This window comes from Mesoplodon densirostris, chromosome 13 (assembly GCF_025265405.1).
Source record: "Mesoplodon densirostris isolate mMesDen1 chromosome 13, mMesDen1 primary haplotype, whole genome shotgun sequence".
NCBI classification, from domain to species: domain Eukaryota; kingdom Metazoa; phylum Chordata; class Mammalia; order Artiodactyla; family Ziphiidae; genus Mesoplodon; species Mesoplodon densirostris.
This window is the reverse complement of record NC_082673.1, coordinates 92,246,078-92,271,857: the sequence shown is the minus strand read 5'-3', so window position 1 is coordinate 92,271,857 and position 25,780 is coordinate 92,246,078. Positions and strand designations below refer to the sequence as shown.

The window sequence follows — 25,780 nt, the reverse complement described above, 5'->3', positions numbered from 1 at the left end:
AAATCTATTAGGTTTGAGTTTGGGATTGAGAGTCGCAAAAATCTGGCGAGCAAGGGATTCATCCAAAAATTGACCCGCGTTAATTTGGATCATGTGTTTGGGGGCAGGAGTTTGGGGCCACCCCTCGATGTCTTCTGTCCTGCTCTTCCGTCTGAGCTCCTGGCCAGTGTCACTGTGGAATGGTTCTCAGGTCCTGCTACAGGGAGGTCAGGGCTGCAGGAGTGACGGGAACCTCCATGCCTCTACTCTGGCTTTGCATTCCCCACGGGCTCATCAGGAATTCACTGCAGACAAACCTTCAGTGTTTTCCCACTTGCTTATGCTGAGTCAGACCCCCCCGTCTGGTCTTGGGTCACTGGCGTTTGCACAGTTTGTCCCCATTCAGATTTGCCTCCTTAGATTCAGCTCGGCGTGCCAACTTGGCAAGGCCTTCAGGGATCTTTGCTCCTGTCTTGGCTTGGGATTCTTTGTAGGTTTAGCAAACTTTGTTTTAAAGCCATCCTCTCAAGGCACTAAGTTGCTGAAGAACAGGGACCTTCAACCTGGAGCCCTCTGTCCACACCCCGTTTTACCTCCTGTCCCCTCCTGAGGAGGGGCCAGTCCGCACGTGGCTAACGCGATTCTAGCAACACCGGCCGTGTGATCATTTCTGTCCTGTTTAACCTCAGTGTCTGTGGGCTCACAGGCACACCTGGTGCTGGCAAGGAGCTCCTGGGGGGATCTGCCCAGGCTGCACTCCCACGGAGTCGGCTGGCACCCTCCAGGCACTGCTGTAACAGTCCCAACACCCGCCACCCCAGGCAGATGTACAGTCACCTCCTCCTACAGGTGAGGCACCAAGACACAGCCATGCCAAGTGCCTGGGCTTTCCAGGTCCCCACGACTGGCCCATTCTTCCTGCATCTTCCCGGCTGTCAAGGCTGGGGCTTGGGGCGGGCTGCCTAGTCTCTGGCCCACTCTTCCTGCATCTCCCCAGCTGTCAAGGCTGGGGCTTGGGGCGGGCTGCCTAGTCTCTGGCCTGCTCTTCCTGCCTCCAACCTCACCCTTTCTGCTGCAGCCTCTCTGCACAGCTGCCAAGGGGTCTTTCTGACCCACTTCTGGATCCAGGCTCCACTCAGAGGGAGGACTTAGGGTGGTGTCCCAGAGAGGACAAGGACCACAGCACACTCTGCTGCTCTGCATCCCAGAGCCCAGTACAGGCCCTGGAACACAGTAGGTGCTCAAGAAATGTATCAGCGCATCTTTATTCAACCTTTTCTTCTCTTTTCTGAAAGAATTCCCACCATGAAGCTGGAGAAGGCACGCGCCTTCTTGTCTATAGCGGTAGAAACCGGCCAGGTGCTAGCTGGCCCTCTGAGTGTCTGAGGAGGACGTGCCGCCGGGTTTCTGCGGGGCCGGCTGTGCCCTCCCTGAGTCTGGAGGGCCGTGGGAAGGCAGCCGGCCCTGGGGGGAGCAGGGGCACCTGCTCATCTACCTGGGGCCCTGCCAGCCAGAGTCGGGAAGAGCAGCCTCAGAGGAAAGACTGTCCAGGTCTCGGCTAGAGGCGGAATGTTCTAGGAGTGAGACCTTGGTCACCAACCCCGGGGCTCGTCCATCACCCCTCGTGAAGAGCTTGGGGACTAGAGGCCAGGGCAGAGGCCAGGAGGGCTCTGCCAGGCTCTGGAGCCTTGGCCACGTCTCCATGTTGGTAGCAGGGCCCTCTCGGCTTTTTGAGAAGTGTTATCTGGAGGGCAGCAAGGAGGAGGAGGGCTGGTCAGCCCGAGAGAGGGGAGGGGGCTAGGAGCCAGGGCTGCTGGGCGTGTGTGGTTGGGGTCCAGGCCCCCAGGCTCCACAGGCCCCACGTCAGACCCGTGTGCCCCCTACCCCGACCCTCAGTTGATTCCTGCTCCCACTTCACACCCCAGCTTGGGAGACCCCCTCAGGGTTCCCCTTCAGCAGCATCAGGGGGGTCAGGCATCTGGTCTCCAGCTTTGCCGTGTGGCCGGGGCAGCCCGCATCCTCTGTGCCTCTGTTCCTTTGTCTGTCAAGTGGGGTAATAACCTCCCTCCTCCTCCTGTTGTTAGATGAGGTAATGTGTGTAAAATAGCGAGGCAACGTCTGGCACAGAGGGAGAGCTAAATGCGTTTTCTCATCAGCCCAGAGATCTTGAAAGCCTGCCAGGCGCCCGTTGCAGGGGACAGCAGGGAACAAACAAGGAACCTCTGCCCTCTCTGGCTCCATTTCTATGGCCAGGAGCTGCCCAGGGCAGGGCAGGCTGGAAGCTGTTGGCGGGAACCCCAGGCTGCCCAGCCCCGTTCCTTGACTGGAGGGCGTTCTCAAAGTCTGGGTGGGGGGCACAGAGGGGCGTGGAGGTGGGGGGGTGCTGAGATCTGACGGGCCCAAGCCAAGAACTGCCCTGCCAGCAAGGGCTAGGGTTAGGCCAGAGGACACGTGGCCCTCTGATGCCTCAGTCTCCCCCTCTTCCACGTGGGCTTGCGACGCGCTCTCGTGGCTTCTCTGAGGACCGTATGTTTGGTCGTTTGCTCCGCAGCAGCCATCGACGCCATGTCTCACTGGAGCAGGGGACACGGCAAAGGCCTGCTGCCTTGGAGCTGATGTCCCGGCGGGACCATGGGCAGTCGCCAGAGAGGATGACGAGGGTGGTGGTGATGCAGGCCGTGGGGAGGCGTAACGCGGGGAGAGGGCGAGCAAGCGGAGGCGATGGCCTTCAGTACGGAGTGGTCGGAGGGCCTCCCCGACAAGGCGACACTTGGGAGGGGACTTGAGGTGGGGGCAGGACAAGAAGTGAGGATGTTTAGATAGAGGGCCAGCCTGTGCAAAGGCCCTGGGCACACGAGCAGGCCTGCCGCACTTTTGAAGACCATCCAGGAGGCCTATGAGATGGAGGGGAATGAGCCACGGAGAGAGAGGTGGCAACCGAGTCAGAGAGGCAGAGGGCGGCGTGTGGGGCTCACACAGGGGTTTGGATTTTACACCCGGTGGGACGTTAAGGCTCGGAGGCTCTGGAGTGAAGGGAGGAGCCTTAACCACCAGTTCAGGTGATTGCATGACCTGTGACCCCAGGGCTGCAGGACACTCGTCTCCGCTGGGTCCTCGAGTCCACTCCCAGCGCTCCACGGGCTCTGGGTGAACCCCGCAGGGCAAGTGCACGGGCCCCGCCTGGCCCTGCCACTGCCCTTGCCCCTCGGCTCCAGGTAGATCCAGACGTCCCTGCCTGCCCCCTCCCCTCCGCACCTGCAGCTCCTCAAAGCGCACGCCGACTTCACGCCTGACGGTGCCGGCCCCTCCACTGCACGCTTCCCTGGTCCTCACGTCTCCTGTGAGCCGGGCACTCTGCCACCCTGCCTGCCACACCAGCCTGCCCCCCCCAAGCCCGTGCCCGCCCCCGGCTCCGGCTCCGGGTGCCTCTGTGTCAGACCCTTGCCGGCCCTGCGGCTGACGGCAGACCTGCCTTCCTAGCTCTCAGCTCAGCCCACTCCGAATAGGACCTTCACGGGGGATTTTCATCAGGAATCTCTGTGAACACAGAGGGAAGTGGCAGGGGACAGAGGGGCCTGGTTTTAGGCCTGGATCTGGAGAGCGGGGGGACAGGGACGGGGGGTCACGGCAGGCCATGCTGTCTCGTCTGGGGAGTGAGTTTGTCTCGAAGGTCAGAGGACCCTGAGGGTGAGAGCTGAGGTCAGGTAGGGGCCTGCACGTGGCGCTCAGCACCTGGTTGTGGTGACGGACTTCCGACACTTGGGGTCCCATCTGCCCACGCTCAGGGCTGGCAGAGGGAGAGCTGCTGGAAGGGGAGCAGCTCAAGGCCAACAGGCACACGCTAGGTTGGCCTGATAAGGTCACCAGGCTGCGTGTCAGATATTGGGGTTGGCACAGGATTAGAGCCCAACCTGGGGGCATTGGCCACCCCTGTCAGCAGCCAGCCACTCAGACCTTCCTGCCCTTGGCCCTGAGGCTGCCCCGGTTCCCACGCCTGCAAGCGAGCCCTGGGCGGGGCTCTGGGCTCTGGGTCTGGGCTCCGGTTGGATCAGGGGGGCAGAGTTGCCCCCACTTCTTCCTGTGACACATTTGGCCAGCCTTTTCTGCCTGGTCCTAGGAAAGTGTCTCTTCTCTCCTCCCTTCTTCAGCAGATCAGAAGTAAAGACTTTCCCAAACCCAGTGTTCTTAGAATCTGCCGTTTGTGCCCTGGGTCTGTGACCCGAGGACTCGCTAGAGCTAAGCTCATTTGCTTGGTGATGATGACGGACACCTGCTCGGGCCGACCAACGCTTGGGCTCCCCATGACGGTCCTCTCTTCCTAGCGTCTTGCACCACAGTGTTTAGGCTGACGTCCCACAGGTGGGAGACTCTGACCCCAGAACCCCTCTTCGGCCAGTCTGGGTCCTCGAGCCCCAGCCTGAGGAATTCTGTGCTACAATTTATGACGTAGATGAGTACCTTCTCTGGTGCAGTCTCTTAATTTGTCGTGTTACTGAAAAATCTGGTTATAGGAGGGAATCCTAAAAAAATAGTTTGCTAAAATGCTTGTTTTGAAAATGTGAATTTGTTTCAACACGGTTGATATATTTTTGAACAATTTGAACATAAGGCAAATTCCGTTTGTTTACATGCAATTCTGTTTATGAGAAATGGGTGAAAACAGAAAGCAAAAACTGCACCCAGATGAATGGACCACAACAACACAGGAACGTGCAAAACACACACACCTCAGACATCTGCCAGCGCCTCAGTTCACTGCTCCTCTGTGCTGAGCCACACCTCGCCACGTCCGTGTCCGATTTCAGACAACTCACTTCGCAATAACCCACAAGCCACGACCCTTCCACCGCCCACGTCTATAAACTGGCTTCAGGTCTTCTTCATAAATGCCATATTTATTGTAGTACTTTTGGTATTTCTTTTTTTTTTTTTTTTTTTTTTTTTTTTTTGCGGTATGCGGGCCTCTCACTGTTGTGGCCTCCCCCGTTGCGGAGCACAGGCTCTGGACGCGCAGGCTCCGGACGCGCAGGCTCAGCGGCCATGGCTCACGGGCCCAGCCGCTCCGTGGCATATGGGATCCTCCCAGACCGGGGCACGAACCCGTATCCCCTGCATCGGCAGGCGGACTCTCAACCACTTGCGCCACCAGGGAGGCCCACTTTTGGTATTTCTTAACCATGTAACATATGTAAAACTGTGCTATCGTTTTTATTAGGTTGTTGAGACTTCTTAACTGTTTCATTGATGACGTTTTGAGTACTGTGCCTCTAGCCTCATTTTCCTCAAAAGTCTTGTGGCTTTTCTTGTGCTGGTCGGACACACCTGACCTGCCATTGGACGCTGGTAGTTACTGAACCTCCGAGAGCCACAGGCTCCTCATCTGTGAAGCCTCCCGAATGTTCATTTGTCCACTCGGCACCCGAGGACTCGGGCACGTCTGTCTGTGTGCAGATGCATGCCAAGCTCTGGGCACATGGTATGGACAAGACCGGGGGTGCTGCTCCAGCAGAGACGCATCAAGCAAGGGCCACAAAGGCATCAGAGCAGGTGGTGGGATGGGGGATGGTGGGCAGGGTGGACTACAGGGCCTCTGAGGGGACATCGTGGCTGAGAGCTGGGATGAGGCGCAGAGCAAAGGTCCTGAGGCAGGAACCGCGGGCCACGTGGAAGAAGAGCCAGAAGACTGTGGAGCAGGACAGCGTGAACCAGGGGACGGGGCCGGTGGCACGCATGGGGCCTGTACACGGGCTGTAGGCAGGGCAGGTGATTGGGGAGCCATGTGACAGGAGGTGTGTAAGCTCATACCCAGTGCTCTCTGGGCGTCAGCCGCACTTTGACCCTGTGCTGAGAGCAGGGTGGGGCGGAGAGCCAGGACTGGGGAGAGTGGAGCAGGGTGGTGAGTGTGCAGGCTGGTAGCAGGGCTGCTTGGTCACGCCGAGGTCCATGAAGTGTCCCTGGGAGGACACCAGGCCACCTTGCCCTGTGACTGTCCTCCCAGCCTCGGACTGCCTCAGGATGGGCTGGGAAAGGCCCGTCAGAGGGGGCTGAGCCAGGGCGTGATGTGGTGGAACGAGGGACGTGGAGCAGGCCCTGTGCCCCGGGGGAGGGCGGGCAGACAGGCGTGGGCTGGGAGGGGAGAAGGGCTTGATGGCTTGCCCGTTTGCACCTGGCCCGGACAGGTCCCTAAGTGGGAGGCTGGTCTGGTCCATTCCCAGAGCACCTGGGCTGCGGGGAGCCTCAGTGGGCCTTGGTTTGGGAGCCTGCAGGTCAGGAGGTGAGCTCGCTGTGGGGGAAGGAGGGTGAAATCCTGCGGGGGAGTGAGCATGCAGAGCCGGAGCCCGCAGCCTGCGGCACTCAGCGGCTGAGAGTCAGGGGAGGGCTGGGGAGGGCTGGGTGACGGCTGAGGGCGGCACGGAAGTGGGGAGAGTAAAGGAGCAGAAGGGCCGCAGAGGCTCGGTGAGGGGGAGGGGCTGCGCCTCGGGTGACGGACAGACACTTGCAGACACTTGGAGACGACGTTAGAAACGGCAAATTCAGAGGGAAGTGAAAGCAGGGCACAGTCAGCGGGGGAGGCGTCTCGCCCACCCACACAGTGCGGGGCATGGAGTGCACTTCCGGGTGGCCCGGCCGCTCCCCGAGGCCCCTCGAGGGAATCACCCACGGGAGGGCTAATCCTTTTTCTTCGTGTGTCACCTGTGCCTTGAGGGAGCCCTCCCACTCCCACGCCACCTCCACTGTGGACTCGGGCTGTGCTGCGTGCTCTTTGACACACAAGGCAAGTCAACAGGGACTAGATTTACTGAGCACCGGTTGTGTGCCATACACCGTGCTGGGTATCCAGGTGGCCATGGTGGCACGACAAGCATTACACAGAGGTACAGGAAGTGGAGCACACAGATCGACAGACAGACAGACAGCGACCACACAGGGGGCGAGGGCTTTGCTGGGGAAGCCGAGGCAAAGGGCATCTGGCCCTGGCTGGGGGTCAGGGGTGCGTCCCAAGGGAATGACTTCTGAAGATCTAACCCCTGGAAGGAGCCAGCCAGGCTAGAGGAATGTCAGGTGGGGACAGGGAGGGGAATGTACAAAGACCCGGAGTCAAGGGAGCTTGAGGCAGCTGAAGTGTACAGAGCAGGGACAAGAGAGGGGGAGGCCGGGCAATCATCAGGGCCCTGAGGCCCCATCAGAGAGTCTGGACGTTATCCTGGGTGCTGGGTGGTGGGTGGAGGGGTGGGCAGTGGTTGTCACCCAAGGGGGCTGTCCATTTGGAAGTGCGTGTGGGCTTTCTTGTGTCACCCGGATGGTGGGGTGTCAGTACCAAAAATGCTAAGCCCTCCTGCGCTGCGCTGGGCAGTCCAGCACCACATTTTTTCTGCCCAAACGCAGGAGTGTCTCTATGAGAAACACTGCATCTTCAATGGGCAGCCAACAAAGAGTATTTTAGTTTCCAAACGTTCGTTTTTAATCTTGTTGTTAATTTAAAATTTTGTTACCTTGTGGTCAGAGAACAAAATTGTTCCATGTAGCTGCCGTTCTTTCATTTCGACTGTTGGACACTCTTCCCTTCTGTGCATGTACCACAGGTTATACATCCATAATCTTGTCTGTGGACGTCTGGGTTGCTTACAGGTTTTCGCTAATATGAACAAACACTGTGAACATTCTTATACGTGTCCCCAGGCATACAAGTGCAAAAATTTACGTTGGGCATATCTAGGAGTAGGATTCTGGGTTGTAGAAATGTAAGTTTCCAACTTCACAAGATAATGTCAAATTGATTTGCTAATTGACTTGCTCACCAGCAAAGCTCAAGGGATCCTGTTGCTATGTATCTTCTCCAACACTTGATGTTGTCAGAATTCTTGATTTTTTTCCCATTGGATGGATATTAACTGGTATCTCATTGTAGTCTTGATTTCATTCAACCAGTGCCAGCCACTGCTTTAGGACTAGACTTGCATCCCCTTGATAATTTATAAATTTATTTATTTTATTTTTGGCTGCGTTGGGTCTTCGTTGTTGTGCACAGGCTTTCTCTAGCTGCAGCGAGTGGGGGCTACTCTTCGTTGCGGTGCGCGGGCTTCTCATTGCGGTGGCTTCTCTTGTTGCGGAGCACGGGCTCTAAGCATGCGGGCTTTAGTAGTTGTAGCATGCGGGCTGAGTAGTTGTGGCTCGCGGGCTCTAGAGCGCAGGCTCAGTAGTTGTGGCACATGGGCCCAGTTGTTCCGCAGCATGTGGGATCTTTCCGGACCAGGGCTCGAACCCGTGTCCCCTGCATTGGCAGACGGACTCCCAACCACTGCACCACTGGGGAATCCCCCCTTGATGATTTATGAGGTTAACAGGTCATCCGTCATATGTTTCATGGCCATTTGTCTTACTCTTCTGTGAGATACACACTGCAGTGTCCATCAGGGGACCTTCTTAGTCTACTAACCCCCCAGCCCCATCTGTAAGACGACCAAGGGCCACCCTTGGCAACCATCTGCTCAGAGGTGCAGGAAATACAGCTGGCCAGCAGGGGAGCTACATCTTCTTTTTCTGAAGGAATCATGGAGCGATTTATATAGCCATCAAGGCTACATCTTGGGACCCACAGGTGACAGCCCACACGCAAGGGGATGAGATTCACGCCGGGCAGAGCTTCCAAACCTTACGCCTCACAGGAGCCATATATCTTGCAACAATTGCATAGGTGTAGCTTCCAGGGTCTCCACAAGAGACATGCTCTGCTTCAAGAATCACTGTCCTCCAGGAAGCTCAGAGCTATGGCTTCTCTCAGGCATTCGTAGTTCATTTCTAGCTCCTCCCTGTCCACATGATCTTCCAATAGGGGCGATTGTCACCATAAGCAGTGTTGCCTAGTTAAATTGTTGACATTCTGCCTTTATCTGGTTACCAGGGAAACATAGCTAGAGAATTAACCAAAGGGCAAATTCTCAAGCAGAAGAGGAAGCGGTTTTGTTATACTTTTGCCTACATTCATTAAAAAAAAAATCAACTTTATCAAGGTGTAATTCTCATGCAATAAAATGTATCCATTTTAAGCAAACAATCTGATGAGTTTTGACAAACCTGTATACCATGTGAGCACCACTGCAATAAGGTATAGAATTTTTCTGTGACCCCAAAGTTTCCCTGTGCCTTTTCCTAGCAATTCTCACCTCCCATCCCTGGTCCTGATAGATTCGTCTTCTCTGGAGTAGTAATCATACAGTATATATTCTTTTGTGTTTGCTTTCGTTTGTTATATATTCTTTTGTGTTTGCTTTCGTTTGTTCGGCATGGTGTTTTTGAGATCCGCCCTTGTGGTTGTGTGTATTACTAGTTTGTTCCTTTTTTACGGCCAAGTAGTATTCTGTTACATGACTATCACAATGAGTTCATTCCTTCACCCATCGATGGACATTTCAGTCATTCCTATTTTTGGTAATTATGAATAAAGCTGCTATGAACACTTGTGTTTAAATCTTTGGTTAAAAATCTAGGAATAGAACTGCTAGGTCATATGGTAAATATGTATTATAAACTGCCAAATTGTTTTCCAAAGTGGTTATACCGTTTTACTTTTCCACCAGCAGTAAATGAGAGTTCCAGTGGCTCTACATCCTTGCCAGTATGTTAATGTAAATCTTTAAATTTTAGCTATTCTAGTGAATGTAGAGTGATATTTCATTGTGGTTTTAATTTGCATGTCCTTTATGGCTAATGATTTTGAAAATAATTCATGTGCTTACTGGCCATTTGTATATCTTCTTTTATGAGGTTCCTGAAATCTTTTGCCCATTTAAAAAAATTAGGTTGCGTGTCTTCTAATTATGAAGTTGTAAAAGCACTTGTATGTCTGGATACAAATGCTTTGCCAAATATATGTATTGCAAATATTTTCTCCAAGTTGTGGCTTGTCTTTTCATTTACTTTTTATTTATTTATTTACTTATTTACTTGGTTGCATTGGGTCTTAGTTGCAGCAAGCGGGCTCCTTATTTGGGGTTTGAGGGCTCCTTAGTTGTGGCAGACAGGCTCTTTAGTTGCAGCATGCATGTGGGATCTAGTTCCCGGACCAGCGATCGAACCTGGGCCCCCTGCATTGGGAGTGTGGAGTCTTAACCGCTGAGCCACCAGGGCATTTCCTTTTGAAGAGCAAAAGGTTTTAAGTTTATCGAAAAAAATTTGTTAAATGGTCTGTGCTTTTTGTGTCCTATGTAAGAAATCTGCCTACTCTAGGGCCATGAAGATATTCACCTACATTTTCATCTAGAAGTTTTTGTAATTTAAGTTTTTACATTTAGGTCTATGATCAGTTTCAAGTTAATTTTTGTGTATGACGTGAGGTGAGGGTTGAGGTTGTTCTTTAGTATTGATATCTAATTTTTCCATTACCATTTTTAAAAGAAATATGTGTAGGTCTATTTCTGGATTCTCTATTCTGTTCCACTGATCTATATGTCCCTCCTTAGGACAGTATCACACTGTCTTGATTATTATAGCCTTAGGGTGAATTTTGAAATCAGGTCTTCCAACTTTTTTCTTCTTTTTCAAAATTCTTTTGGCTTTTCTAATTCTTTTTCATTTTCATATAAATTTTTTAAAAGTATTTTTCATTTACCTTTTCATTAGCACTTAAAATACACACTTCTATTTCAAAATGCCATTTAAAAATTATTCTAATATAACAGCAGCAAACTATAATTCTGCAATTACAAAAGAGCTAAACGGGGATCTATAGTTAAGTTATTCTCATGTTTACAACTAAGATTCTGAAACAGATACTACTTCAAAGCAGCTGTTACCTGCTCTTTAGGGTTGGTTTAAACACACACACATAGTTGCCAGGAGGTTTATAATGTTGTAGTCCGTGCACTGTTCTGGAAGGTTTCTTCAAGAGCCAAGCAGACCTTAAAAACAGCACTCAGTCCACAGGCGTCAGAAGGAGTTAAATTAAGTGGGGTAGGGGGCTTCCCTGGTGGCGCAGTGGTTGAGAGTCCGCCTGCCGATGCAGGGGACATGGGTTCGTGCCCCGGTCTGGGAAGATCCCACATGCTGTGGAGCGGCTGGGTCCGTGAGCCATGGCCGCCGGGCCTGCACGTCCGGAGCCTGTGCTCCGCAACGGGAGAGGCCCCAACAGTGAGAGGCCCGCGTACCGCAAAAAAAAAAAAAATTAATTAATTAATTAACTGGGGTAAATAGGATTCCTACATTATATCAAAAGCATATGACATTCTGCAGCAACTGGGAGCATGTTGTCCTCTTTACAACTAATTTTATCAGAAGAGTTTAAGAAGGTGGACGTTGTACCACCATCAAGTGCATTTAAAAGTGACATGTTTTTGTGCTAATCTGACTCCCCTGAATGACCTAGCTAGCGAACTAGTCACTAGGCAAATCAAGCCTGCAAGAAAGGAAGCCAGTATTCAAATTACCATGTTATTGTCCGACCCACAGAATTTATTTTCAACATAAACATATAACCTCAATATGAGATGTCTAACTAAAGCAAGCACCACCAAGACCAAGACATCATCTCCTCTTCTAAGGTGTAGGTTTTGCCCAGAATTCTTGATACATGGAATAGCCCATACCAAGAGTCATTGCTCCCACAGCAAAGCCTTGGGCTGCCACGCGCATGTGGATCAGGTGAACAGACATTTTAGTATTGCCCCTGCTCTTCAATTTATATAATCCATATGCAACGATTGCTGCAAAACCTGCCATTCCAATGGGGACAAATGGTGCCTCTCTAGCTTTTCGGATAAGTTTAGATCCCTGATCTTCATCATATGAAGAAAGAGAAACATCTGTGTCGCTTGACATAGTGATTGAAGAATAGACAACTGCACGATGTCGCAGGCTCCAACCGGCTTCTCTCCATATAAATTTAAGGTGTTTGTCAATGTCTACGTAAAGCCTGCTTGGATTTTGACTGGGATTGTGTTGAACTTCTAGATCAATTTGTAAAGAATTGCCATCAGTATTGAGTCTGAGGCACGAATTTGGTACATCCCTCTATTTATTTAGGTCTTTTAAAATTTCTCTCAGAAGTGTTTTGTAGTTTTCAGTAGACAGGCATTGCACATATTTGTTAAGTTTATCGCTGTGAAGAAAAGAGTTCACACAGCAGGCCTGACACTTCTGTCCTTAGAAAGGTCTGCTTGGAGCAGAGGCAGGAGTGGCAGCTGCCCCCTCTCCCCGGGGTATGCAACCCTTAGAGACTGCCTCAGAGCCCCCTCCCAGCCAGCGGGGAGCTGGACCCCTCCCTTGCTCAGGGCCTCCTGGGCGGGGCCCCTCGGCCCAGGGGGTCTATATATACATCTTGTAAGCCCACCCCTCCCATGTTGCATGCATGCTGTCCTCTACAGCCAAAGTGTAGCCCTTCCCCCTGCAGCCTCTGCCCTGCCTCCGCCTGCTGGGGTGGTGGGGGGCGACTGAAGTGTCATCCTAGGTGGATTTCGTGGAGGTGGGAACCGGGCCATTGAGACTCTAAAGCAGAAGACAATGCTCAGATACCATCAGTAGATTTGGAACTGCATTTATTTTTTATTTTATATGCATATATTTTAGGGCTGTAGATTTACTTTCCTAATTTGTTTTCCATAGCTTATTCCTGAGCACAGAATGATAATAATCGATTTATACATCACCTTTTTGACCTTTCAAAGCCCTTTTACAACTATCGGCATTTTCCTCACCCTGGCCTTTGCCGGTAGCATTATCTTTTCTGAGAGACCAGAGGCCGAGAGAGTTTGAGTGTGAGCTAGGACTAGAGAGACTTGGACCTCCCACGCAAGGCTGGGAGGCAGAAGTTTGGCTGAATGAGTGTTAGTTCCACAGGGGGCGGGTGGGCGGGCGGGACACCTAAAACCTGCAGTTACTGAATCCCTTCTCCAGGCGGGTCCTGCCGCAGCTACAGGGGTGCCGGCCCTGCTCTGTCCTTAGGCCTTGTGGATAAGGGAGCGTGGACTATCGAAATCCTCACCTCCCTTTTTTTCTTTCCTTTTTGTTTGGATGTTTTCACAGGTCTCACATATACCAAAGGGAAAGAATCTTCATTAAAGTCCATATTCCTTCAAAAAAAAAAAAAAGAAAGGTCTGCTTGGCCTTGGTTGTCATCTGGAAATTTGATTTTTGGAGCGTTCCCGTAATTCTCAGAACTGATAAACTGATAAGAATGGCTCACTGCGCCTAAACTGTTGGTTCAAACAGCATGGCTTATGCTGAGCTTCTGACTTCCTTCTGAGAGTCTGGAATTTTGGTACCTGCTAGGCAGAGGGTGCCTGTATGATCAGCTGAGCCTCTAATAATCTTCCTTGACAGACAGCATTGCACGTGTGTGGTCCCAACTCATTGCTCAAGGAATTAAGTTCGTCCTGTGTGACTCCACAAGGAGAAGACTCTTGAAATCCTGTGCCGGGTTTCCTTCACATTTGGCCCCCTGAGTCTGTTTTCTGTGCTGATTTTGCTTTATATCCTTTCTCTGTAATAAATCGTAGCAGTAAGCAGGAGTATATGCTGAATCCCCTGAATTGTCAAACCTGGGAGTGGTCTTAGGGAGCCTCTGCCATAATCCCTAAGCATTTAAAAAAATTAATTAATTAATTTTTATTTTGGGCTGTGTTGGGTCTTCATTGCTGCACACGGGCTTTCTCTAGTTGCAGCGAGCGGGGGCTACTCTTCATTGCGGTGCGCGGGCTTCTCGTTGTGGTGGCTTCTCTTGTTGCGGCTTCTAGGCGCGCAGACTTCAGTAGTTGTGGCACGTGAGCTCAGTAGTAGTTGTGGCTTGCGGCCTCTAGAGCACAAGCTCAGTAGTTGTGGCGCACGGGCTTAGTTGCTCCGCGGCATGTGGAATCTTCCTGGGCCAGGGCTCAAACTCGTGTGCCCCGCATTGGCAGGCGGATTCTTAACCACTGCGCCACCAGGGAAGCCCTATTTATCCATTCTAAATGTAATAGTTTGCATCTACCAACCCCAAACTCCCAGTCTATCCCTCTCCCCAACCCCCACTTGGCAACCACAAGTCTGTTCTCTATGTCTGTGAGTCTGTTTCTGTTTTATAGATAAGTTCATTTGTGTCATATTTTAGATTCCACATGTAAGTGATATCATATGGTATTTGTCGTTCTCTGTCTGACTTCACTTAGAATGATAATCTCTAGGTCCACCCATGTTGCTACAAATGACATTATTTCATTCTTTTTTATGGCTGAGTGATATTCCACTGTATAAGTGTATCACATCTTCTTTATCCATTCATCTGTCAGTGGACACAGGTCCCTATTCCCAGCACCACTTGCTGAAGAGACTGTCTTTTTCCCATTGTATATTCTTGCCTTCTTTCTCTAAGATTAATTGACTGTAGGTGTGTGTGTTTCTTTCTGGGCTATCTATTTGTTCCATTGATCCATACATCTGTTTTTGTCCCAATACCACTCTGTTTTGATCACTGTTGCTTTGTAGTATGGTCTGAAGTCTGGGAGGCTTATGCCTCCTGCTTTGTTCTTTTTCCTCAGGATTGCTTTGGCAATTCTGGGTCTTTTATGGTTCCATATAAATTTTAGGATTGTTTTTTCTAGTTCTGTGAAAAACGTCATGGGTAATTTGATAGGGATCACATTAAATCTGTAGATTGCTTTGAGTAGTATAGCCATTTTAACACTATTAATTCTTCCAGTCCTAGAACATGGGATATCTTCCCATTTCTTTGAATTATCTTCAGTTTCCTTTATCAGTGATTTATAGTTCTCAGCATATAAGTCTGTCGCCTCCTTGGTCAGGTTTATTCCTAAGTTTTTTCTTTTTATGGGATTTTTAAAGGGATTGCTTTTTTACTTTCTCTTTCTGATATTTCATTGTTAGTATAAGGAATACAATAGATTTCTGTATGTTAATCTTGTATCCTGCTACCTTGCTGAATTTGTTTATCAGTTCTAGTAGTTTTTGCGTGGAGTCTTTAGGGTTTTCTATATATAGTGTCATGTCATTTGCATATAATGACAATTTTACCTCTTCCCTTCCAATTTGGATATGTTTTATTTCTTTTTCTTGTCTGATTGCTGTTGCTAGGACTTCTAATACTATGTTGAATAGAAGTGGGGAGAGTGAGCATCCTTGTCTTGTTCCAGATTTTGGCAGGAAGGCTTTCAGCTTTTCACCATTGAGTATTATGTTGGCTATGGGTTTGTCATAAATAGCTTTTATTATGTTGAGATATGTTCCCTGTACAGTAAGTCCCCTACATACAAACCTTCAAGTTGTGAACTTTCAAAGATGTGAACGTGCATTCGCGTGTCCAATCACATAAGTTAGTTCACATGTTTGGCATACTTTGTCACGCATGTGCATCCTCTACAAATGGTTGTGCTTTTGTGCACTTTACTGTACAGTACTGTATGGAGTATAGTAGTACAGTAGCTTTATTTCAAGCCCAGGATGTCTGGAAGCAACCGTAAAAACGGTGGTGTGTAGCTGGTACTGCTAAAAAGCGCCAAGCGATAACGATGGAAACAAAAGTGAAAATAATTGAGAGGGTGGAGTGACAAGAGGAAGAAGAAGTAACTGAAGAACCGAAGAGATTCATGATGAAGGAAATGGCAAGGGCATTTTCTTTATTTGAGGAGACACTGTTAGTGTTTGAGGCACAGGACCCGAACGTGGAACGGTACACGAAGGTTGCAGCAGCCGTTCAGAATGCAATCCAGTGCTACCGTGTCATCTATGATGAGAAAAAAAGAGCTGCGACCCAGACAGCACTGGATTGTTTTTTCAAGAGGGTAGATAGAATTGAATCCAGGAAGGAACCAGAGCCTGTGCCATCAACGTCAGGCGCAGTGAAGTTGCAGCTTGCCCTCCGTCTCCTATTGCTGACGATCCTTCAGCTCTACCATCTCCCACCTCCTCTCCCTCCTCCAGTCAGGAACTCTTCTTGCCTGTTCACTTGATGCCAGCCCCTGTATGCTAGCTGTTGTACTGTACTACTGTACTTTTCAAGGTACTGTACTGTAATATTAAAAATGTTTTCTTTATTATTTGTTTTTTAATGTATTATTTGTGTGAAAAGTATTATAAACCTATTACAGTACAGTACTATATAGCCGATTGTGTTAGTTGGGTACCTAGGCTAACTTTGTTGGACTTACAAACAAATTGGACTTAAGAAGGCGCTCTCGGAATGGAACTCGTTCGTATGTAGGGGGCTTACTGTATACCCACTTTGGTAAGAGTTTCTATCATTAGATTTGTCCTATTGTTTGGGGAAATTTTCAGGCATTATCTCTTCAGACATTACTTCTCCATTCTTTCGCTCTTCTCCTCTGGGACTCTACATATGTGCATTTTTTACTCTTTTCCCCACCTATTATACTATTTCCTCTATCCATTCTTTTTTTCCCTTTGTAAGTTTGGATAGTTTCTATTGACCTTTCAGTTCACTAATCCTTTCTTCTGACTTGTCTAATTGGCTCTTAAACCCATCTATTGAATTTTTAGTTTCAGTTAATTGTATTTTTCCATTCAAGATGCTCAGTTTGATTCTTTTTATAGAATTCAGTTCTCTGGGAAATCTCCATATTATCTTCCATGTTTCTCCATTTCCCTCTGCATTTTGCTTAACATATCGATCATTTATTTTAAAGTGCTTTTTTTGCTATCTCCCATCTTTGAGTCACTTTTAGGTCTGTTTCTGTCATCTCATTTTTCCTCTTGGTTTTCAGTCATATAGCTCTGTCTTTTGAAATGCCTAGCAATTTCTAACTGACAGCTTGCGTATTAAAAGACCGTAGAGGTTCTGGGTGATGTTATCTTCTTACAGGAAGATAGAGTCCACAGATCAAGTGGGGCCAATTACGTTCAACCCTTGGGGCAGAGCCCAGAGCCTGCGGTTTTGCCAAGGCTCCTCCCCCTGGTAGGTCCTAAATGCTGATTCTTTTTTTTTTTTTTTTTTTTTTTTTTTTTTCTAAATGCTGATTCTTGTCTCCTCAGCACAGCCTCTCTAAATCCCACAGCTGTAACTCTTCCCTCACAGCCGCAGGGTCTCCCTTCACATTTATTTTTGCATTCCGGCTCAGTTATTTAAAAGTATTTTATCTGGCAGTTTTATGTGTTAAGAGTAGGAGTCAGGATCTCGGGTCAGTCGGTCCGCCATCCTGATGGGAAGTCCTCTGAAGGCATTTAAGCAGGGACATGCCATCATCTCCTTGTCTGTGGTGCCGAGGATGGTTTGGGTCTGCTCAGAGGTGGTCATGGCCTTGACTCGAGAGAAGGGCATAGGTGAGAGAGGCACTTGGAAGATACCACCCAAAATGCCCCAGGGTCGTCATAGCAGTTGCGGTGGAGAGGAGGATTCTGAACCTGGTGCTACAGCCCTCCCACATCGGGGAAGCTGCTGGATACCAGCGAAAAGCAGACCAGAGTTGGATGAAGGAGAGGAGAGGGCACAGGTTTCAAAGGAGGAAGTTGCTGCACAAGAGCCTGAAGGTTTGCAGGGGTGGACATGTGGGTGACCTTGTGAACTGGGTCCTGGGGGATGAGGGCCCACGGGGAGAAGAGGCCTTCTTTACTAGTGAAGGTGGGAGTTGAGAAGTTGTGTGTGTGTGTGTGTGTGTGTGTGTGTGTGGTGGGTGGTTTGCATCTGGGGAGTTCGGAAAGGTCTCCAGTGCCTGACGAGCCTGAGACGAAGAAGACACTCAGGAACACAGAAGGTTTGGCGGCAGACGGGCCAAGCCATGCTGCTGCCCGGGGTGCAGCATCTGGGCCCCGATGGGGAAGGGCTGCCTTGGGAGCTACAGCCCCGGGACCAGGCCTGCACCCATGCCTCCCCTCCCAAGCACCCTCTGCTCCCCAGGCCCGGCCCTCCCTGCCACCCCGTCACTGTGGTCCTCGCCGATTGTCCTGCCTTTATTCAAACCACTTCTGGGCTCTTCCCTGGAACAGCCCAGTGGCTCGTCACTACCTGAGAAACAGAATTCAGACTCGAGCTTCACATGCACAGCTGTCACAGCCGACCTCGATCCCTCAACTCTCCCACATCCTCTTTCCTCCACCTGGCTCCCCCAGGTGGGGCTCCATGCATTTACTGGGCTTTCAGTTTTGCTGCCTGCACTCCTGAAATGCCCCCTGCTGATGCTGATGCTGATGCTGATGCTGAGCCACAGTCCAGAAGTCTGCAGCCTTCTCTGCCCCCCCTCGGGGCCGTTGGTGCCTCTGCGGCTCGTGCTACGTAGAGTTCATCCGCTCATTGCACGGTCGACACCGGGGGCGCGCCCCCTCTGGACTAGATGCTGGCCTGGGTGTTAAAATGCACAGGTCACAGTCCCTGTCCTGAAGGCACTTCCAGCTCTGAGATGCTGACGGTAGCCCTGGTTAGCAGGGCAGGTGGCACAAGGCATCTGTGGGCGTGCTGAGTGAGCTGGGGTCCTGGGCTGGCCTCTCACCGTGGTTTTCAGCAGGCACCAGTGATGGTGTTGCTTTTTTGCAGGGCAGGGAATGTGACGGAGACTTTGTGTCGTTTAATCTCTTTTTTTCTTTATAAATTTATTTATTTTAGGCTGCGTTGGGTCTTTGTTGCTGCGCGCGGGCTTTCTCTAGTTGCGGGGAGTGGGGGCTACTCTTCGTTGTGGTGCGTGGGCTTCTCATTGCAGTGGCTTTTCTTTTTTGTGGAGCATGGGCTCTAGGTACATGAGCTTCAGTACTTGCAGCACATGGGCTCAGCAGTTGTGGCTCACGGGCTCTAGAGCGCAGGCTTAGAAGCTGTGGCGCATGGGCTTAGTTGTCTCACGGCATGTGGGATCTTCCTGGCCCAGGGCTCGAACCCATGTCCCCTTCATTGACAGGCGGATTCTTAACCACTGAGCCACCAGGGGAGTCCTGTGTCGTTTAATCTTGAAAACAAGAATGGACTTAATGATTACTCATGTAAATAAACATTTTTGATTGAAGAATAAATTAGTCCTCCTCATATAGTGGCCTTAGTATAGCGAGCTGTGTCAAGGCTCCAGAGGAAGCCCACAGGGCACCCTGTGGCTGAACAGGTCAGGCTTACTGCTCACTGCGGCAAGCGGGGGGACCACAGGAAGGGGGACTGGAAGGATTTCCTGTGGGACTTGGCTTGTTTGGGTGAATTGGGGTGGGCCTAAAGAAGCAGTGCTTTGCTTGGGATTCCAGGCTGTCCGGAAGGGAGTCATCCTGTGACTGGGTATCTCAACACCTCTTCTTTGGAAGGGGGACGGGGACTAGGGGCCGGCTAAAGCTGTCCATTCTGAAGAGCCAGCAGCTGCTCAGATTAGGCAGGACAGGATGCACGCAGTAGGTCTTCTTTATGGCTTGGACAGTGCCTGCCTCTGGTCTGTGTTCAGACATGATTACAGAAGAGTCCTCTCCTCTTGACCCAGTCCGGCACAGAGGGGCCTTGTCTGATGCAGATCTGCATGTGAAACTGCATATTCTAAACAGGAGACCACCAGGGCCTGTATCTGAGTGCGCCAGGCTGGCCCCTACAACACCAGGGCCTCGCTGATAGGACCAGGCCAGCTCCTGGATGTTGGGGGCTGCTGCTTTCCTCACCTGAACAATCTCCCCTGCTGACCTCACAACTGCTGTGGCTCCTTCTACATACTCATCCACCCGGTCAGATCACAAGCTGTCCCTTTTCTCCTTTCCAGGGGGACACAGCAGACAGCAGGCCAAAGTCCATCGGCAGAGATGCCCTGCCCGCCTCAACCAGGCCCATCCTGAGCCCTCTGTGGCACTGCCAGCTGCTCCAGCCCCGAGCCCCACCTGATCTGCTCCTCTCTGCACATCTCATCTGCTTCCTCCCTGCTTTCTTCACCTGTTAGCATCACCCCTTCTCCTGGACATTCTCTTGCCGGACGCAGCTTCCTGAACCCACAGCCAGCTGTGGCTGCTGCCAGAGTCCCCTTCACCGGCAGGACAGGTCCAAGCCCTCACCCATGTGCAGCCCTGTCCTCCCCTCCCGTGGTGGCCTCTGCTCTGCGTGCGTCCCCTGGCTTCCCGGCCCCGCCCTGGCCCACATCTCCAGCCCCTGGTCGTCCCCGGGAGCCTCCCCCAAGGATTAGCTCAGCCAAGAGTTTGTCCTCCGTGAATTCCCTGAGAAAACACTGTCCCTGCACATTTCGCTTGGCATTTATCCCTGAGCTGCTTCTCTTGCCTCTGCTGGTGTTCTCTTCAACCACCTGAATGCTCCGTGTTTTCTCCCGTGTGGAATCCTCACGGGTGTGTAGGCTACCACGGAGCAGGTTTCCGTGCGCTTGGAGCGTCTGCAGGCAGGGTACCTTGGATGAGGAGCTGCACCTGCTCGAGGAGAGGTGGGGAAGGGGAGCCGCGTCGCCTGCCCGGCGCTCGGCAGGCGAACAAAGCAGAGGGACTGAGGGTAGCCGTGTAGCGTGAGGTGGTCTCCAGGAAGGGCCCAGGTGGCTGGGAAGGCGGTGTGCATCGGGCCTGGGGAAGTGGGGCCCGCCTGTGGCTCAGGCCGAGCAAGGCCAGGTCTTGGGTTGAGGAGCTCGGGGACAGCGGAAGGCCAACTCAAGCAGCAAGAGCCACAGGGGAGGACGCGCAGGGCCAGCTGAGGCTGAGGGCCATGGCAGGGTGGGGCCTGGAGAGCTGCGGAAGGTGCCAGAGGCAGGCCAGGGGCCCTCAGCGTCTCCGTCCAGCTCTCCCCTGGGGCCTCCGGTGTGCAGGTTTCTCGGGGGGGAGGGGGCAGGGGTGCGGACGGCCTTCATCTGAGCCAGGCCTGGGCCGCGTGTCAGGTGCCCGCTGATGGGCTCCCTGGGGGCCCTTCAGAGCCAGAGGAGCAGGACGACCCTGCCTGGGGGCGGTCAGTGACCTATGCCGCTGCCCATCAGGCCCGAGGCGAGACGATGAGGGTGTCGCAGCCCCCGCCCCCCCATCATGCCGTGCAGTTCCCAGGCACGAGTGGCAGACACCGTGTGACCCAGGCACCACGTGTAACCACCGGGAGCCTTGGGGTCCCCGTCCATCAGCTGGGAACCCCGGCATACAGCTCGTGACGTGGCTGGGAAGATTGCAAAAGCGGAGGTGGAAGCACCGAGAGAGAAAGATTAGCTGCTGTCGTTAACCTCCACCCTGAGCCAAGCCCCACCGTCCGCACCTGTCCTGCTCGATGCCCCACACTGGCAGTGCCTAGACCCCTCCCCACCTTGTGGAGGAAGCGGCAGTGACGAGAGTGAGGAAGGGAACACAGAGCGCAGAAGGTCCCATTTATTGTTTAAAGACAGCAGAATGAGAGGAAGGCGCCCTCCTCCCCTGAAACATACCCGGCCTCTCTGCCCTCAGGGCTCAGCACAGGGACGAGACCCTCACACCCCGCAGGTCCCCGGAGGGCAGCACTCTAGTGTGGGGCTGGGGAGGGGAAAGGGATACTTTATGCCAGGCGGGGGAGCTGGGACAGGAGGGGAGACGTGCACCCTCAGTTCTTGGCTCCGTCCCTCTCCCCTGGGACCTAGTGTTGCCCCCAGACCTGGGGTGGGCTGGCAGACAGGGCTCATGCAACACTGAGTGGGCAGGAGGTGGCATGGAAACCCGGCCCCCCTGCCCTTTGGAAGGGCGGGAGGGCTAGAAGGGGCCATGCTGGCCACAGCGGGTCCGAACAGAAGTGTCTGCAGTGTACACACAGGAGGCTTGGAGAGGGGCTCCCTCTGTCCCAGGCTGTGCACAGGGATGAGAGAGGGGAGGTACAGAGGAACTGCCACGCTGGGGGCAGGGTCCAGGCCAGCCAGGCCACCTGAGTGGGGCCCCGCATGTGCCAGGGGCGCGGGCTACTCCTTGGCGCGGCCGATGATGGTAAGGATGTACAGGAAGATGTTGATGATGTCCGTGTACAGGTTCAGCGCGGCGAACACGTACTCCTCCGGGCTCAGGGACAGCTGCTTGTTCCCCAGCAGCAGCTGGGTGTCCACTGCCAGGAACTGGGGGTGGCGGCGGGGTCACGTTGACAGACACCCCCCCGCCCAGCGTCCCGCCCACGCTGCCCCCCGCCGTCACTCACGCAGGTGAAGAGCAGAGCGCCGAGCGAGGCGTACACGATCTCCAGGATGCGGCTCCGGACGAAGATGCAGAGGACGGCGAAGCTGAGGAGCACCACCGTGCTGACCAGGAGCACGCCCACGCACGAGGTGAAGTCGTGGCGGGTCTGAGGGCACAGGGGCACACGGGGCCTGGGTGCCGCAGCCCTGGAAGGCCTCTGGGCCCTCGGCGGCCCTGCCTCGGGGGGCCCCTTACCTGCATGGAGAAGATGACCACCGTGAAGCAGACGGTCGTGGTGATGCCTACGGCCATGATGACCGCCTCAGTGTTGTAGAAGCTGGCGATCACGCCCACCATGTAGGACAGGCTGACGGTCAGGATGGACTGAGGGGAGACGAGCCTTGAGCGTGTGCGGCCGCTGCCCCACCCCCACCCCCGGCCCCCTCTGGCACTCCAAGGTGTGAGCCACGGGGTGTGAAGGCCTGGCTCTGCGGGTTACCAGTGCAACGAGGTTCCAGGGGTGCTTTCGCCGGAAGTCCCCACAGCAGCTGAGGACAATGAGGGAGATGAAGAAGACGGCGTAGGAGACATAGTAGGTCCAGACGTTCTCCCGGACAAAGCCCTTCACCTCCCCGACGAAGGTGAACACGGCCACGGTGGACAGAGTCACGGACAGCTGCAGGGTCAGCACCAGGAACACCTGGGGAGGGAGGCGGCTCAGAGCTCCGGCCAGCACAGCTGCCCACGCCCTCCCCAGCCCTTGTGGCCCACCTTCCGGATGAAGGCCTGCCGGATGCTCTTGTCATCCCAGTTGGTGGCAGGGAAGTCCTGGTTGTCGTAGTAAGATGGGGGACCCTCCTCGTGATAGTTCCCATGCTGAGGTGCTGAGGGGCAGGACGGGCTGGGTCAGCACCCCTCACTGGCGCCAGGAGCCCCTGCCCTCCCCTGCCCCTGCCCCACTACTCACTGCCAGAATCCTGTGCCGGGAAGGCCTGTGGTTGTCCGTAGGGGTTGGGGGGAAAGGGGCTCTGTGGATACGGTCCCTGAGGGTAGCCCCCTTGGGGGTAGGGGCCCTGAGGGTAGCCTCCTGGGGGGTAGGGGCCCTGGGGGTAGCCTCCTGGGGGGTAGGGACCCTGAGGGTAGCCCCCCTGGGGGTAGGAGCTGGGGCCCTGGGGATACCCTGGCTGGCCATAGGGGGAAGGCTGGAACGGGGGCTGTGGGTAAGGGGCCCCTGGGTAGGGAGGCAAGGAGGGCTGGGGCCCCCCAGGATATCCAGGGTTGGGGGGAGGATAGCTGTCCCCGGACACCAAGAAACTCTTTTCATGGGACATGGCCTCAGGTTCTGTGGTCTCCCCCTAGAGGACAGAGAGAGAAAGGTTAGCCCTGAGGTGACAGGAACCAGCCAGGGGCCTCGCCACCTGCTACGGGGAAACGGGACGGAAGGAGGGGGTTTCGTGACCTTTGCCCCAGGGCTGTCCGGAGCCCAAGCTGGGGGGCCAGGAGAGGCGGGTGGGTATCGGGTGGCCGGGCGTGTGGCTTCAGGAGGGGCCGCTACAGGCCGACCCCAAAGATGGAGGAGGGGATGGACGAGGGGATGACTTTGGCAGCCTCAGAATTTTGGGCTTCTGCCGTTTCTTGCAAGCAACTGGAGGGGCCGTCTCACCGCTGCTGGCCTCTCCGGGTCAGAGCTCAGCGCGGGTCGGGGCTGGGGGCGCGGTCGGGGTGGTGCGGGGGTGTGCCCGGACACTCCCCTTCACATCCCGCCCCTTAAGCAGCTTTAAGGGGCCAGAGCCGGAGGCTATTTCTATCCCAGGAAATCCCCACGCCATCTGTGACCAGCCAGAGCCCTGACCCCCCTCCAAGAGCAGGGCCCGAGCGCCCCTCGGTCCCGGGGTAGGGCCAGCAGGCCTGGATCGGCTGCCGGGGTGCCTGCCAGCGGGGTACGCCAGGAACAACGGGTTGCGGGGGGTGGGGCGGTGGGGGAGGGAAGCGACCAGAGGGCGTGCGGGGGAACAAAGCGGACGTGGGGACGAGGCGAGTGGGGGCGGCGGCCACGGAACCCGCACCGAGGGCGGGGTGGGCCCTCCTGCCCGTTCGGGGGGCGCTCAGACCGCCCGTCCGGCTGTCGCCGCAGTGCGCCGCCCCCGCCCGCCCTGGGCCCTCCGGCTCCCCGGCCCCGCCGCCCCCGCCCCCGCCCCCCGGCCCCCGCGGTCCACGCGCCCGGCCGGACCGACCGACTGACCCACCGCAACGCCTGTCTGCTGCGCAGGGCCCGCGCGGGGGCGGCAGTTGCCGGCCGGCTGAGCGAGTAGACACGCTGCCGGGCTTGGGCCGGGGACTCACCAGTCGCGCGAGTCGCCTCAGGCCTGTGCGCCCGGTGTCCGCTGCGCGGCCGCGCGGTCGACGGCCGCTGTGCCCGCGCCCGCACCCGCACCCGCTCCGCGGCCGGCTGGGCTGGGCCTGCGCCTGCGGCTCCGGAGACGCAGCGGGGCCTTGTGACGGGGCGGGGCCGGCGGCGCGGGGGCGGGGCCGTGGGCTGGGCTCCGCGGGGAACGCGGGGGCTTCTCCCGGATGGACCCTACCCGACTGGGTTGCCCTGCTGGCTTCTTTCCGAGCTCCAGGCCCGAGCCCCGCGTCCCGTCCTGTCCGTTGAGGGGTGGCCTTGGGCCGTGAGGGCTGTAGACCTCTGGAGGCTGAGACCTAGCCTCTCCAATTTGGGTCAGGGAATTTTGAGAAATTTATTCCTAAATCTGGGATTTGCTAAGTCTGGCAAGCACTCTCCATCCCTCTTTGGCCTTAAAACTCCGCTTCCCCTTTCATCCAAGTCTGTTCCAAATCAAGAGGCCTAATTGTTTAAATGCTCTATCCTCTCTAGGAAACTGGTCCAGGTCCCTACTAGACCAGTTATCCTTACTTGTCTTGATCACAGTACCACAAGCTGTAAGGGTGGCATTCTTAGCCCTGTTTCGCTGCTAAGGGGCTGAGGCTTAGAGATGCTCCAGGACTGGAGGCCAAGTTAAATTCCCTCGGCTTCAGCGGTCCTGAGGAAGTGCTGCCTGCCACCTCCAGGGACATCCCTGCCAGCAGGAGTGCCTCTCCACCTGGGGCCTAGGAATCTTATTGTCCTTTCCAGCCTTTTGGATAGTGGCCTCTCCCAGGCCCAGCAGTGATTGGGAAGAGGCTCTATCCCGTGCAGCTGGTGTGCTGGTTCATCGTTGAACGGCGGGCCCCAGGGATGGGAAACCTTGATCTGTACCTTTGCACTTGTCCTTCATATCAATACCCCATCGTGGCTGATTTCAAGCGACCACCAGTTTAACAACTGATTCACAAAGATTCCTGAAAATCGAACAATGTAGTCATGATGTGAGTTGCTCCAGCACACTGCTGCCTGTGGTAGCAGGGATTGGTGTAATAAGTAAGTTATACAGTATGTTAGAATATGATGAGTTCCATGAGAGGAGAAAATGTAGAGCAGGCAGGGATGACTTCAGGTTTTGTAGAACTAGAAGCTCATACAATTTGACGGGTCTTTTTTAAGAAAAATAATTACAAATGACAAATGTTAAGTTGAGGCCAGGGCCCTAGGAGGGGCCCGTGCAAGTCATAGTTCCTTGAAGAATTTTAGGTTCAACTTGAATCTGCCACCAAGAACCTGGTAAGGTGAATCAGGCCAGGTGGCTCTGTAGGAGAGGCTGGTCTGGGAAGAGGGAAGGGCCAGCAAGGGCATCGGGGAGGGAGGGTCTGCTGCACCGGATGATGGAGGATGGGGGATGCAGGGGGGATGTGGCAGAAGGGACTGGGGCCC

General features: G+C 53.8%; 2 protein-coding genes across 2 annotated transcripts; both read right to left on the bottom strand.

The window, feature by feature from the left end:
* Positions 1-11,511: 11,511 nt before the first annotated feature.
* Positions 11,512-11,828, bottom strand: LOC132500910 (HIG1 domain family member 1A, mitochondrial-like). Its single transcript, XM_060116248.1, has one exon. It carries the CDS (start codon positions 11,791-11,793, stop codon positions 11,512-11,514), a length of 282 nt encoding a protein of 93 aa, XP_059972231.1. The 5' UTR covers positions 11,794-11,828.
* Positions 11,829-21,197: 9,369 nt separating this feature from the next.
* GRINA (glutamate ionotropic receptor NMDA type subunit associated protein 1) lies at positions 21,198-24,414 on the bottom strand. Its single transcript, XM_060115487.1, has 7 exons — positions 24,316-24,414; positions 22,940-23,327; positions 22,744-22,856; positions 22,472-22,672; positions 22,228-22,356; positions 21,995-22,138; positions 21,198-21,914 (listed from the first exon to the last, which is right to left on the bottom strand). The coding sequence occupies exons 2-7, from the start codon at positions 23,301-23,303 to the stop codon at positions 21,765-21,767; spliced, it is 1,101 nt and encodes a 366-aa protein (XP_059971470.1). The 5' UTR covers positions 23,304-23,327; positions 24,316-24,414; the 3' UTR covers positions 21,198-21,764.
* Between the last annotated feature and the right edge of the window lie 1,366 nt (positions 24,415-25,780).

Excerpts from the sequence above, each read along its gene's own strand:
- GRINA (XM_060115487.1), bottom strand. The coding sequence starts at position 23,303 with ATGTCCCATGAAAAGAGTTTCTTGGTGTCCGGGGACAGCTATCCTCCC. Across the intron at positions 22,857-22,939 it reads CCCGGCACAGGATTCTGGCA|CACCTCAGCATGGGAACTAT; the intron begins GTGAGTAGTGGG and ends CCTGCCCCTCAG. Across the intron at positions 22,139-22,227 it reads TGGTCATCTTCTCCATGCAG|ACCCGCCACGACTTCACCTC; the intron begins GTAAGGGGCCCC and ends CTGTGCCCTCAG.
- LOC132500910 (XM_060116248.1), bottom strand. The coding sequence starts at position 11,793 with ATGTCAAGCGACACAGATGTTTCTCTTTCTTCATATGATGAAGATCAG.